Source organism: Athene cunicularia (assembly GCF_003259725.1).
Source record: "Athene cunicularia isolate RWA chromosome 2 unlocalized genomic scaffold, athCun1 chr2_part1, whole genome shotgun sequence".
Lineage (NCBI taxonomy): Eukaryota > Metazoa > Chordata > Aves > Strigiformes > Strigidae > Athene > Athene cunicularia.
In genome coordinates this window covers 4862490-4875745 of record NW_020799095.1, presented here as the reverse complement: position 1 = coordinate 4875745, position 13256 = coordinate 4862490, and the positions used below count along the sequence as shown (strand labels likewise).

Sequence of the window (13256 nt, the reverse complement as noted above, 5' to 3'; positions counted from 1 at the left end):
AAAGACACAAACACAATCTTTAAAAAACAAAAAGCTACCGATGCTAGTTTTGCTTTTAGGAAGACTATTAGGCTTCCCACACAGTTTAGTCTCACATCATAACATACTATTTCACTACATTTCATTTTCTTGAAATGTACAACTGGAGGAATTTAAACTCAAATGGAATTAAAATTGTTAAACTAAAATACTTGGTATGCTATAGAATTTCTGCTTCCCAGTCAGTTCTTTGATCTCTTCTTTCAATCCTTTTGTAAGAGAAATAAATATATTTTTGCTAGGGCTTGAAGTACCTAACGAGCTGGGATGCCAAATCAGAGAAACTTTTTGTAGGCCTGATATTCAGAAGTAAGTAATTATTACTTTCAGGAAATTAGATTTGGAACTAAATTTTCAACTAAATTTGGAAAATAAAGGTATTTCAAATCCTAGTATTAAACACTTTCAGCCATCATGTAGATGGAAAAACTAAAAAATAAGACGTTATAATTTAATAAGAAAATTTTAAAGGCTTACAGAATAATATATAAGCCCAATAGGTGTACACACACAACTACATAACAGTATGCTAATATAATTATGTACTCTTGAGATCATAAATAGTTATGCAAAATTGAAGTATGAAGCTGCAAGAAGGGAAGAGGATCTTGTTGTAACCTGCAGTGGTCAAAATGTAAAATGAGAGTAGGCATTTTAACATTCTTTCTCCTCCAGATTTCAACATCAATTCCCACAAAGCTTTCAGCTTTGTTTAGAAGAAAAAAAGTAAGTTTCAAGAAAAAAATCAGGAGTATCTGGTTCAGGGACTGAGTGAAGAATCAAAAACATATAAATAGAGGTGGAAATATAAAGTAAAAGACATGTCAATAAAAGGATCCTAAGAAATATAATGGTGAAGGTGATATAGAGACTGGAAGAGTCTATAAAATCATTCATTATTAAATAACATCACCTTCAAAATGTAATATATATTCCATCTTGGAAATACAATTACATGAATAAATTGCATGAGCATCTCTCTGATGTCATCATAGCTCCTCAGTGGAGCAACAGTCCACTCGAGCAATCCTGAGGGTATATTATTTAAGACTTTCAATGACAGCTTTAATTTGCTTTTCAGCAATAAGAATTTTCCTCACCAAACAAGAAGATAGATTGTTATATTAGCAGAGTCAGGGCCACACACATAACTGACAGATATATGAGGCACAAATTACTTTTAGCTATTTTATAGTTATGGACATCGAAAATAAATATTGTGTGCCATTTCGTGAATATACTCCCATCTATATCTCAAATACATAAACTGTACTAATGGTTTAAAATGACATGAGGTCCCTGATCTTTATAAACAGCAATTCCTTTTATGCTTTACGGAAACCTGTTATTCTATCACATATGCTAAAATTACCTTTTATAGTATTTAAATACTAGTAGTACTCTGAAGAAAAGTAGCCATATGACGATGTGTTAATATACTCATTTGCATGGGAATTATCTGATTATAAGATTAACGTGGTTTTGTTTTTAATTCTGATCTGCTTTGTGTAGACTTTTGCTCTAATGAGAATAAGTAACACACAGCTACTCACTGAGGGTTCTTTGTTAAGATTTTAGGTCTGACCAAGTGCTGCTTTAACAATAAGCTCTGCAGAGCTTTTCTGCTCCAGCACTCAGGACCAGCAGCTCTGGGCCCAGGCTTCCTTGGGAAATTCTGCCTTTTTATCTCCCCCTAAGCCCACTGCAGGGAAAACCTCTGTCTGGGGTACACATAGAGAGCCCTGCACTGGCATTTCCCCGGAAATACTGGCCTCTTGCATGGAAAACCACAAAGGAAGCATTCATTCAGAAAGAGCACAAGGTATTCTCCCTTGATTTTTTCTTCTTTTTTTTCACTGACAAAATGGGACAATAGTAAATTGCAGATACAAATAATGTAATTTCAATTATTAGTCTGGTGGATTCACATCACACACATATACCTCACATTTATACACATATTTTTATACTCATATTTTGTTTAGGGCAGGTAGGGGCAGGTTTTGATATAAATTCTCTTTTCCTGATGCAATTCCAATATGCAGTAAGTTCATTCATTACAATTGCCAAGTATTTACAACATAAAGATCAGATTTTCATCCACAAGGTAAAATAGTATGCACTTATGGAACATAACATTTTGACTTTCCAACAAGTCATAGAGTTATGCTCTACAACGGCTCTCTTGCAATTAAGTATACCAGTATATTTCCTTAAAAAATGAAATTTAAATCATTGGAAACATTTGATACTATAAAATTACACAAATCTGTTGATCCATTTCTAAATGAACTCTACATACTTCTAGAAGTACTTTTTAATTGATATTAAAGGATTTAGGTAGTCATCTGTTTTTGACAAGACTGAGGATTGCGTGTCAACTGCATTGCTCTTAAAATGCCCCCTGAACTGTCAAAAAAGCAAGCTGTATAAGCAGAGTAGAGCTGGTACGCAAATTACAGGATATTCTTATGCTGTATCATATGAACCCATCAACTAGGCACTGCATCCCCGAGAAGGCATCTGCTGTGTGAAATTTAGGACGGTAATTCACAGCCCATAGAACACTGCATCACCACAGATTACATTTGTCATAAATTTATAATGATGTTCATATAAAAGCATTACTTTTTAATAGTTTAAAGAAGAGACAGCACTGGGCACTTTATAAATGTTTAACTAGTACAGTCTTCATAATTTAAAAAGTGGATGTTTCATCACTGAAGATGCTGGATTGGATCACTGTTTGGACTTGGGGAGGGGGGTCAGAAATCTACTGAAAGCCTAACCTCAATGCACACAAATACTATTTTTAAACATAACCTTGTTTCAGAACACCTACATGAATCACAGAGTCATCTGAAATTGTGTGGCACCATGTTCATAAAGCCCAGATACGGTTATCATTGCTAGGGATTAGTCTGTGAGCATGGGCCCTCTGTTGGGGAACTGCAGAAGTAGGCTCTTATTGTCAATGAGTACATCAACCAACCATTAGATGCATGAGATATCCACGGAAAAACTCTGGTTTGTTTTCTTTCATGGTATGTATGTTCTGACTGATGCTTCTAAAATAATTTTCATCTTTGATCTTTCCAACAATCTCTAACTCCTTAAACACCGTCTTCCTTTTGCTTTATATTGCTTGGTCCCAGCATCATGACCAGCAAACTTTTGATGTATGTATGTCATGTTTTAACTCACAATTTTCATCTGACAGACAACCTGTATCTGAAATTCCTATCAGTCTATTTGACTAGTTTGTCTAATTCATGTACCTCAGAGTCCCACATCCTCACAGTTTGATGACCAAGGACTGTCTCCCTGTACAAAATACCCCTTCAAGCACTCCAACTATATTCCCTGTTTATCTGGACCCACATACTGGCTATTAAATCAAGCTCTGTGTGACCTGCAGATTTGCTCATGGCAAGATTTTTGAAAACACCAGCTATTCAGCCATGCTCCAGCCTTATAAGATGATGGTAGTTAAAATTTTACTTACCCGCTGAAATGTAACAGACTATTTCACCCTCGGTAAACTTGTCAGCAAGGAGACTGAGTTTAAGAGAATAGATGTAATAAAAAAAAGAAGGTTTTGCTGAAGGGTTTGCAATATGAGTTTGCAAGTCACAATAGACCTGTATCTCATCTTCAACACAGGCAACCAAAATCTTTCAAAGCTCTTTTCATATAGTCTTCCTTTGAGGCCATTAGCAGAAACTAAGACTAAGGATTTTTAAATAATCCTGTGACCATAAGAATTTAGATTTGAAATAAAATTAAGATACTTTTGTATTAAAAATCAGGAGCAACTAGTTAAATTCCCATTCCTGCTTGCACAGGACTGAACATTGCCCAGGGATCTGTTTTATCCAGGACGGTCATCTCTCTGTCAAAATACTTCCTATTAGGGAGAGTCACTTTAAGGCAATTCCTTGACCTTATTTTGAATACAGGAAAGAAGCGGGATTGTTCTCTGGAGCAAGAAATGACTTTTTACTGTGCTTGTATTGAGCTTACCACAGTGAGGTCCCAGTCTACTGGCACTAATGCAATTCAGTTATAATAATAATGTCAGCAGCAACTACCGCTCATATGCTCCCATTAATGCTACAAAACCAAGAAATATGTGCAACCTGGTATTAACATTAAAGCCAAGAAAACATTTTTAATAATTTAATCCTATTTGATTGGAGGTGATAAATCCTCTTAAGCAAAACATTGTTGATACTTACTACTACTGCTTATCTGAGGATCATTACATGTTTCGCAAACATTAAACATCACAGTAGTGTATGAGGGCAGGTGAGTAACATTAAACATAAAGATGCCAGGACAGAGCAGAAAGCAGCCATCCAGCTGTATATTAGAAAGGTGTCAGCATCAAACACTAAAGAAAAATGAAGGACAGACACTAAAATAGGGCTCTGAATTTCTGGGCTGCGAGTGGGAGAACTCTATATATGATTTTCTAGCAAAGCAGGTGTTTGTCTCTGTGGTGGAAATATCAGACAAAGGACAGTGTACTCTCTTCGATATGGAAAAAGCACTCCTCAGTTACAGTAAAAACACAGATAGCAAGTTAGGCACTGTAGAAGCCTAAAAGTATAAAACAAAATAGCACCTCTGGATTAAGATAACTAAGGATATTCCCAACATATCAGCAGCTGTAAAAAGGTGGGACCTAAATCACATCAAAATTTAGAAATCCCAGTAAATATTTCCCTAACCAAAAGCTTCCAAGCTATACAATGCCAAAAAAAGGTCAGTTAATTGCATAAAAATTCCTCACCATCTGACTTTATGTATCACTACTTAATGTTCTGATTTTATCATAGGTTACATGAAGCCTAGTATTTTTAATAAAACAGGTTTGTGGACTCCAGTGATCAACTGAATAAAACAAAAGAATCTCATCTTAGATCTAATTAAAATACAATTTTAATTCTCACAGTTGTTAAGAATTTCTTGACACTCTGAGTTAAGAATACCCCAAGTCACATACAAAAAGAAAATACACTGTGTTTACAGTTATACATATACAGAGATACAAACTGTATCACAAAGTGAATTAGAGCAAGCATAGTCAGAGAAATACAAAATTCACACAGCTGAAGAGGATTCTGATGCAGCCAGAAATAAGTGATCCTATAAGCCTGGACAATCTTGTTGAGATTTAAATATTTGCCTTTTCTATCACAAGAAATAAGCAGAACATTCCTGTACCATCTAGTGCTTTGGGTCAAAAAATAGCAAAGTTTTCTGCAATCTGCTATCAGCCACAGAACTTCTGGACAGGATCAAAAGTGACAAGATAGGAGAAGATAAGAATTCCAGGTACTGCAGTGCTAACTGAGACTTACCCATGGATACCTGATCTGTTTCATTTCATAAGACAGAAGGGCAAATACTGGAAAAAACCTCATCAGTATCTACCTCCAGAAAGCTGCGCTCAAGAATTTTGGCCAACTGAAAGAAGGATATTATAAAATTCAAAGAGGTAAATGAAAAGGGAGGCTAATCAGAAACAGAAAAGGCCTATTAAAATTCTTCCAGTGCTCTAACCAAGCATGTAAATCTAAATACCAAATATTCTTCCCTCTCCTCCAATAGAAACCACAGGATGAAAATGTCAAAAAAATGAGAAAGTCAAGGGCAGTGCTAATATATTGTACTACTACTCATCAACCTGAAAACAATCCATGAGTTATGCAACGTATAACTGAGCCTGAATTTAGCCCTTCACAAGCTACATAAGCCAGACACAGAGGTAATAAACATGCACATTCATCTAAGGTGAAACAGTATCTAACCATTTCAGAATATAAATGAAGATTCTTATCAGACCTGTACAGTGAAAATTTGTGGCCTGGATTTCAACACACAGAATGTAACTAGTCAAGTTAAAATTAAGCATGTATGCTACTAAAGAGAATGCCATGGGATCTTGAATGATAATCACCTATGGTATTCCTCTCACATCCAGATATTCTAAGTATTACTAGACAAATATATATTATATATATTGTATATATACACTGTACAAATAACATTTTCATAAAGTACATAACAAAGTTATGTTATTCTTAATATCAAATAAATAATTATAAATGAAATAATCCATATTTTAGGACTTGGTATTGTTTGCAGAATGTCTGGGAACAAAGTGGACTATTCAAGAATTACATTTTCTTTGACTAAATATCTTCCTTCTTAGTGCTACTGAAAATGCTTTACTAAACTTAAAAAGACTCTTCCATCAGGGTTTAATGATGAAAGTCCAATATTTCATTTCCAATTTGGTAGAACCCATATGACATTACAAAATGAACAGAAAGTTCAAAATATAGCTTAAGTGAGATGTAAAAAAAGAAATCCATATTACTTAGATAAATTGATCAATATTGGCTCAATTGTCCATTCAATAAACAACGAAGTACAGCAAAGGGGCTGTGCTGCAAGAGAACTACACGCACCAAATGTTGAATTTTTAAAAATTACACCATTCTAGGTCTATTTAAAGCATTGTGTAACTGTTGTTTAAATTGTATTAGAGTAGTTGTGATCAGCTGCATTAATCTTCTGAAGAATTTAAACCATTTTTTCTTAACTCTTTGTTGTAAACTCAATATATTGTTTACTGACCAATGGCAACAGCCTGGCCCATCAATTCTGACTCACAAATATTCCTGCTGGCTGTTAATACTCATCACGGACAGAGCAACTTTGTTTATTAAAAGGAGTTTCGTTAGATTTAATTTGATTCAAACCATCTGAAAAATTCAAAAAGCTACACTTGAAAGCTTATTTTATGACTAGATTAAAACCCAGAAGTGGAGGAGAGTCGACTCGCCCAGCCGCTTTCTTTCCGGGTGTCAGGGTATGGGAAGTGCCATGGCGGAAGGTTGCCAAGCAACAGCAGTGCTGGAGGCCTTCCCATCTCTCATCTCTGGAGACTCTCTCCAATTTCATTAAAACCCTAAAACAAAGGCCTGTCCAAGTGTGCAAACAGAGGGAGCTTCCCCACAAGGCAGGAAGGGTGAAGAGGCCTTATCCTTCACTTTTATTTGCTTCAAAGGCATTGTGAGAAACCTGTCCAGTTTATGATCTGCATGATGCATCTTAATGCTGATTAGCTTTTGCTTCTTGGGGGGATCTTAAATTGTTTGTGTCTAATGAAATGCTCCATCCTACCAAGGACATTATCCTATTAGACTGAAGCTGACAAAAGATGGTCTATAAAGAAGGGATGCAGGCTTGGTAACAACTTGAAAATAAGAGATTAACACTAATGAATGAGAGAAATTGTTCATTTAAGAGTCGTTTGGATTTTAAAAAGATGTATAATGTAAGGAAAATGCGTATAACAACCTGCACATTTATAGTGACCTATACATGTCAGCAACCCACAAATGAGTGTTGCATTCACAGTCTAACAAGCATCTCTGCTATAAAATTATTCCTTAGAGCAATGGAATGTTATGGATTAGTTCAGTAATTAATGATATTAATTAAAGGCATGCTTAAAAGATTCAGATGAGGAGAAATATGCATTAAAAGTTTTTCTCCAGCTAATTGAGATTATTTGAGTGCTGCACTCTCTCGGCAGGAGGTACGCCAACAGGTTTCTGCAGCTTTGTAAGACTCTGGGAAAGCAGACTCTGCTGGGAATTGCTGCACAAGCACCTCCTTGTGGCACTGAATCCTTGGAGCTGAAGCTGTAAAAGGGACGCTATCTGAAAATCTCTTGGGATTTTGCTTCACCTTCAAGGGAAGCTCCCTAGAGATGGACTTGAATCTACTGAGGAGCAGATGTCCAGCAAGAAGTTTGACTTACAGAGGGATTGCAGAACTGCTACCCTAAATCAAACTTTTCTGCTACTTGGACTGTATATCTTTTCAGGCTCTAAATATCTTTTCTCTTAATGCATGATCAGTGATTAATATAATGAGGACCTAATCTGGGAACTATCACAGTAAAAACATATACATATATTTTAATATACAAACACACAGCTGTCAATTCAAGAAATGTGAACTCAGTCCATCTCTGTATAAAACTCAGGATGATATCACTACTAATCTACATGACAGAAATACTTAGGGACACATGACTTGAATGGTATTTTAGACATAGTGACCAGTGGTTCCCCAGGCTTTGGTTCATTGGAAACAGGGTAGTAAATCTGCCTGCACATACAGAGTGCCACTGCCATGGCCCAAACTGGCAGGGAAACCAAAGTAGTGTTCAATATCCTACAATAAAATTAATGAAAGTTATGGATCTTTGCCACAGCTCAAGTACTGTCATTCTAGCCTTAACATCTTTACTGCACAGGATAATGAGATTTGAGAAATACTTAACATGTTTCCCCACAAGGGTATATGACATGCAGATGACATCCTAAATATCTTAGTTGCTCACAAACAAAGGATGAACAACTTTTTGACAGTTACGATAGGTAAATTAGTGAAAATGAGGTTCTAGAAATATAATCAGAAGGAAAAGAAATGTGATTTACGTCCACTTCAAATACAGTTTCTGACAAGTACTTGAGTTAAAAATCACAGAACAAAAGTTCACTCTTCACAGTGAGTGCAGAATTACCCATTAAAGCCTGACGCTTACTAATTTTTCTCAGAGGAATTTTTCCTTATTACTAGATGGAATAAAAAAAGTAATTTCTTATTTTAAAAGCTGAAGTATTTTATTTGTGCATACCCTGCTGCAATCCCACAGTGATTATGTGTCTGGTGGAAAGATATTGGCTAGTTCTATAAAAATTATGGTGATAATCATGTACCTTTACATTACATACTTGATGATAAATTGAGCTGGCAGGTAGATTGTTTTCCTCTGGGGAAAAAGAGAAATTATAAACTTCTCAGTAAAGTAGGCAAATATTGAACTATTTGCTTCCCGAATTAAAATTTCTTCCACTTCACAAAGAAATACATTTGTCTAGATGATTTACTGGACTCTAATAAGATGCACTGTATCTTCAGAGAAGAGATGAAGTGATAAGATAGTAATTTTCATGAAGGGTGGCAGGAGAGGCTTCCAGAACAAAAAATGAGACAAGATAACTCTCCTGATGTCACTGATCAGTTACACAAATACTGCTAAAAAAGATGAAGAATATCAGAATTGTAATATTGTCTAACCCAAGATGAAACAACCAGAACAAGAGTTAGAGTAAAAGGGCTGAAGGGAAAAAAAAACCACAAACAAAAAAACCCAAACATCCCCCTCCCAACCAAACCAAACCCAACCCAACCCAACCCCACCCCAACCCCAACCCCAACCCCTGCTTCTTTGATTAAATAATTTTATTCAGTTTCTGTCCATTATATCAATGCCAGTGAGAGAACGTTCTTGAAAAAGACTGGTTAACCTGGGCCTTACAGAGTCAAAAGCTTTGAAAGCTAAGAGGTGATTATAGAAAACCAGAAAGAAGACAGTCAATGCTGCCTCTTTAAAGCTTTTAAATGATCCTTAGTTACAGAGTTACAAAAGTTAGGTCAAAGCATATTTTTTCTGGTTTTCACTCCTAATGATTTCCTTTTACAGTAAAATAAAGCCCGTAAAAAGGGCTGTTCATGGCAATTCCATGAGTAAGTCTGTACAAAGATACATTTTTTTGTCCTAGTCTGGCCTATATCTTTATTTCTCTTTAATATATGAATACAACTAAATTATAGCACAAAAATCAGTGAAGAAAGTGTTGCATAAAGTTTATATTGCCCTGTCATCAATTTTCTGGTCGAAGTTGACAAAGACCATTTAAAAAACCCCAACCTCAAACCAAACCTCCCAACTTTGTCCAAAAAAAGCCCCCCGCCCACTTGAGATAAAACCCAGTGAATGATTACTAATAAATGGAAACAACACATAAAGATAAGTTTCCATTTCATCGAGGTAAGGTCATCTTGTATGTCAACAAATTCTCTGACACGCTGTAAATTGAAGACTCTGAAATTGAGCCATGTCTCCCCATTGACTCACTGGAGTCATATGAAACACTTGGACAAAGACTAACTAGCCATACTGCTATGCCTTTTCCTTATTTCCAGAAATACACACTATAAAGGCATCTATAGTATAAACATATTGATTTTTTTTGTACATTCCTGTCTTATGTAAGCAATACCTGTGCCTGTAACAATGAAGTTAATGTAACCACAGATTGGAAAGATGTTCTGTACAAGCACTGACTGGCAAAAATGGAAATGTGCATTTAATGATCACTCTATTAAAATATTGCTCAGATATTAAAAAAAGAAAAACACTGCTCTAGGCTTCAAAATCCATCGTGAACAGCTGATGTGGGCTGAATTATTCTTAACTAGATATGATTATGTTTCAATGTCTTTTGTGACTATGACAATTTTGACAAGATAATCATCTCCTCTGAACAGGATGTTTTAAGGTTTAGAGAAGTAATGTAAGATTTACTAAATCATCTGTCAAATTATCTATGAACCCTGCTTTCAAGAGAAATCCTATGATCTCATTAAAATAATTACAAAAAAATCTATGCCTGATATTATAAATAACAAGTACCAGTATCACTGGTATACAAAGGAGAGATCTAAAAGTACAGGAACTTGAAAGATTCACAAGGTGATAGCATAGCTTTTTTTCTCTTAAGATAGTCAACAGAAGTTTCTGTGTTAAATATCCTGCATGCTAGGTTAGCTTTTGTACCACAACCTTCAAAATGGAGAAAAAGGAAACAAGTCTGTATCTATACTAAAATAGTCTAGATATGCATATTGTGACCTTATTTCTCTTTCCTAGCCTCACACTTTGTTGTCTATTTTCTCTTATTGCTTTTGGGGAAAAGCAAAAGCCAGGCCTACACAGCACAGCAATTACACAGAAGGAGAAGCACAGGTACAAGCAAAAGTCAGTAGGAAGCGTCTTCAAAAAAATCTCTGCTAAAATTCACTTTTCAGGAAAAGCATGAGAAAATAACCAAGTGAAACCTTAGATGATGTCAAGAATGAGAGAAATTATGAATTTCAAACATCATATCATTTTAAATTTTATATATTCATGCTTCTTTTAGGGAAAGATAGGACTGAGCAGATCTGGGAAGAAGGGTATGGTGTTTACTTTCCCTGTTGTAAATACAGTAGGTAGAAGAAAGAGGACAGGAACAGCTCTGAAAGCTCTGCAAAAGAGCTGCTTCCTCAGCTCCTGCTGCCATTGATTATGGCTTTACCCTAGTAGCTAGCACTGCACTTGCAAAATTCTAGTGTCTTCTGCTTCTTACACTAGGGTAGTTACCCTCTTTTAATTGAAAACTCCTGCTCTTGGAGAGTAAAGTGTGAAGTAATCAACCACTGCAAGGCGACGATGTAGGCAATGCTTCTTACCAAGACACTTCAAGATAAAAACCATTGTATTACTTGAGAGAAATTTACAGATACATAAGGTTTTCCACCTAAGCAACTTGAAAGACACAATGTTGCTGTCATGCCACCATGTCAGAGCAGGACAGAACTGAAACCCACCCCAACGTGTCAATAACATCACTAGACAAAGCCCTTGCGTGACTCCCACTGATTGGCATTCTACATTAAGCCACTCCAGCAGAAATAGTCCCCATCACTCAGTGAGAATGAGGAGTCAACAGCTTATGTACAAACCTATTGCAAGTACAAAATGGCATTTTATTTACCAGGAAATCAAGCACTGTGTTTCTGAACAGCTATTTAATGCTACAAGGTTACTTCTTCCAGAAAGCATTCAGAAAATCGTTCCAATACTTCATAAAGCTTAAGTACTAAACAAATGTATAAATGTGTTACTGAGATAGCTGAACAGTTAACTGAAATAGGAAAAATAATCTAGCAATCATTTTGTAAGAGGTTTTAAGTGTAGATGGCTATCTTCTCCAGACTGAAATTTAAAGACATGAAATTTAACTTCACATATTTTGTTCTCAAAATTCTTTTATACTCTTTTTTACTTTAAGAGGAAAAAACCTAGCTAAAGATATAGCCAATGATGGAAATGAAACACATGGATGTCATGGAGTCAACTCACCAGTCTCTTTACAATTCTCAATAGAAGCTTCAGTTGTTTTGTATCTTTTTTGGACTTCAGTACTTCAGCAAAGCTGTCTATGTTTTCTGGAGACATACTCTCCTGACTGTTTCCTCCATACAGCTGAACCAGCAATGATAAGCACTGTGAGGCACTCAGAAATACTTCAGTATCTTCACTGGGAAGCTAAAAATGAACAAACAAAAATCAAATTCCAATTTCAGAAAAACTGGGTATCACTGGGGATTTGGAAGAGTATTAACAGTTGCATTGTGCCAGGAAAGAAAAATTTCTTGTTGACTGACTCAAATTTCCATTAAACTAAGCTTATTAAAGTGATGAAAATATAATTAAAATGTATCTGTTCTTATAGCAGCAGTATAATGCCTCCACTAGGATTCTACCAAATAGCCTATCCATAGCAACATCATAAAAGCACTGAAAATGTTGCTTCCAACTCTGTTATTTTCATACTGTATACTTTGCTTTAAATAGAAGTAATAATAGCAGAAAGTATCATTATGGCCGTGATGTCTAATCTTCTACATAATGCACACCATAAAACTTCATCTAATTATTTCTAAATGAAGGCCATGGCTTCTGGTTGAAGTAGAGTACAGGCTATCTAGCTATGTAATGGATTTTAAGTAGTCACGTTAGGAGGCACATTTTGCAGATTTTAAATATTTTCCTGAATTCCAGCTTTTTTGCACGCCTTTGAAGAGCAGACACTGGGGCAAGGCCCTAGAAATGGGATGGAAAAACTCTTTCCTGGAAAGCAAAATTATGGAAAATATTTGGGGGCATGGCTAATAAACATCTTTAAATGAGCTTCTGATAGTATGACACTGCTATCAAAATGATTTATTTCCTTCTGGAAAGTACAATCTGCAAATTACAAGTAGAGAAGTTATATTATGCTTGTATGCTTGTATTTGGCACAGTTGGAACAACAACAGGAATGCAATGACTAGTTTTACCGCAGACAGTTTAAGAAAGCTAGTGAAAAAAATCACAGATGTTTCTTGGGAGGGCAAGAGGATGATAGTTTGGAAAACATAACAGCAAAGGGCTGAAGGAATTCAATGTCTATAGCTTATCAAAGGGAAGTTAAAGGACACTTGATCATAATCTCTTGGTTACATGTGAGAAAAAGCAG

The 13256-nt window shown here is 35.7% G+C and overlaps 1 protein-coding gene across 2 annotated transcripts in view; it reads right to left on the bottom strand.

Moving 5' to 3' along the window:
- Window positions 1–13256, bottom strand: part of ULK4 (unc-51 like kinase 4) — a 249423-nt gene that overhangs the window by 44192 nt on the left and 191975 nt on the right. For both annotated transcript variants that reach the window (XM_026843577.1, XM_026843576.1), the window contains exon 34: window positions 12098–12283. In XM_026843577.1, coding sequence (XP_026699378.1) covers window positions 12098–12283 — 186 coding nt within the window. The remainder of the gene's footprint in view (window positions 1–12097; window positions 12284–13256) is intronic.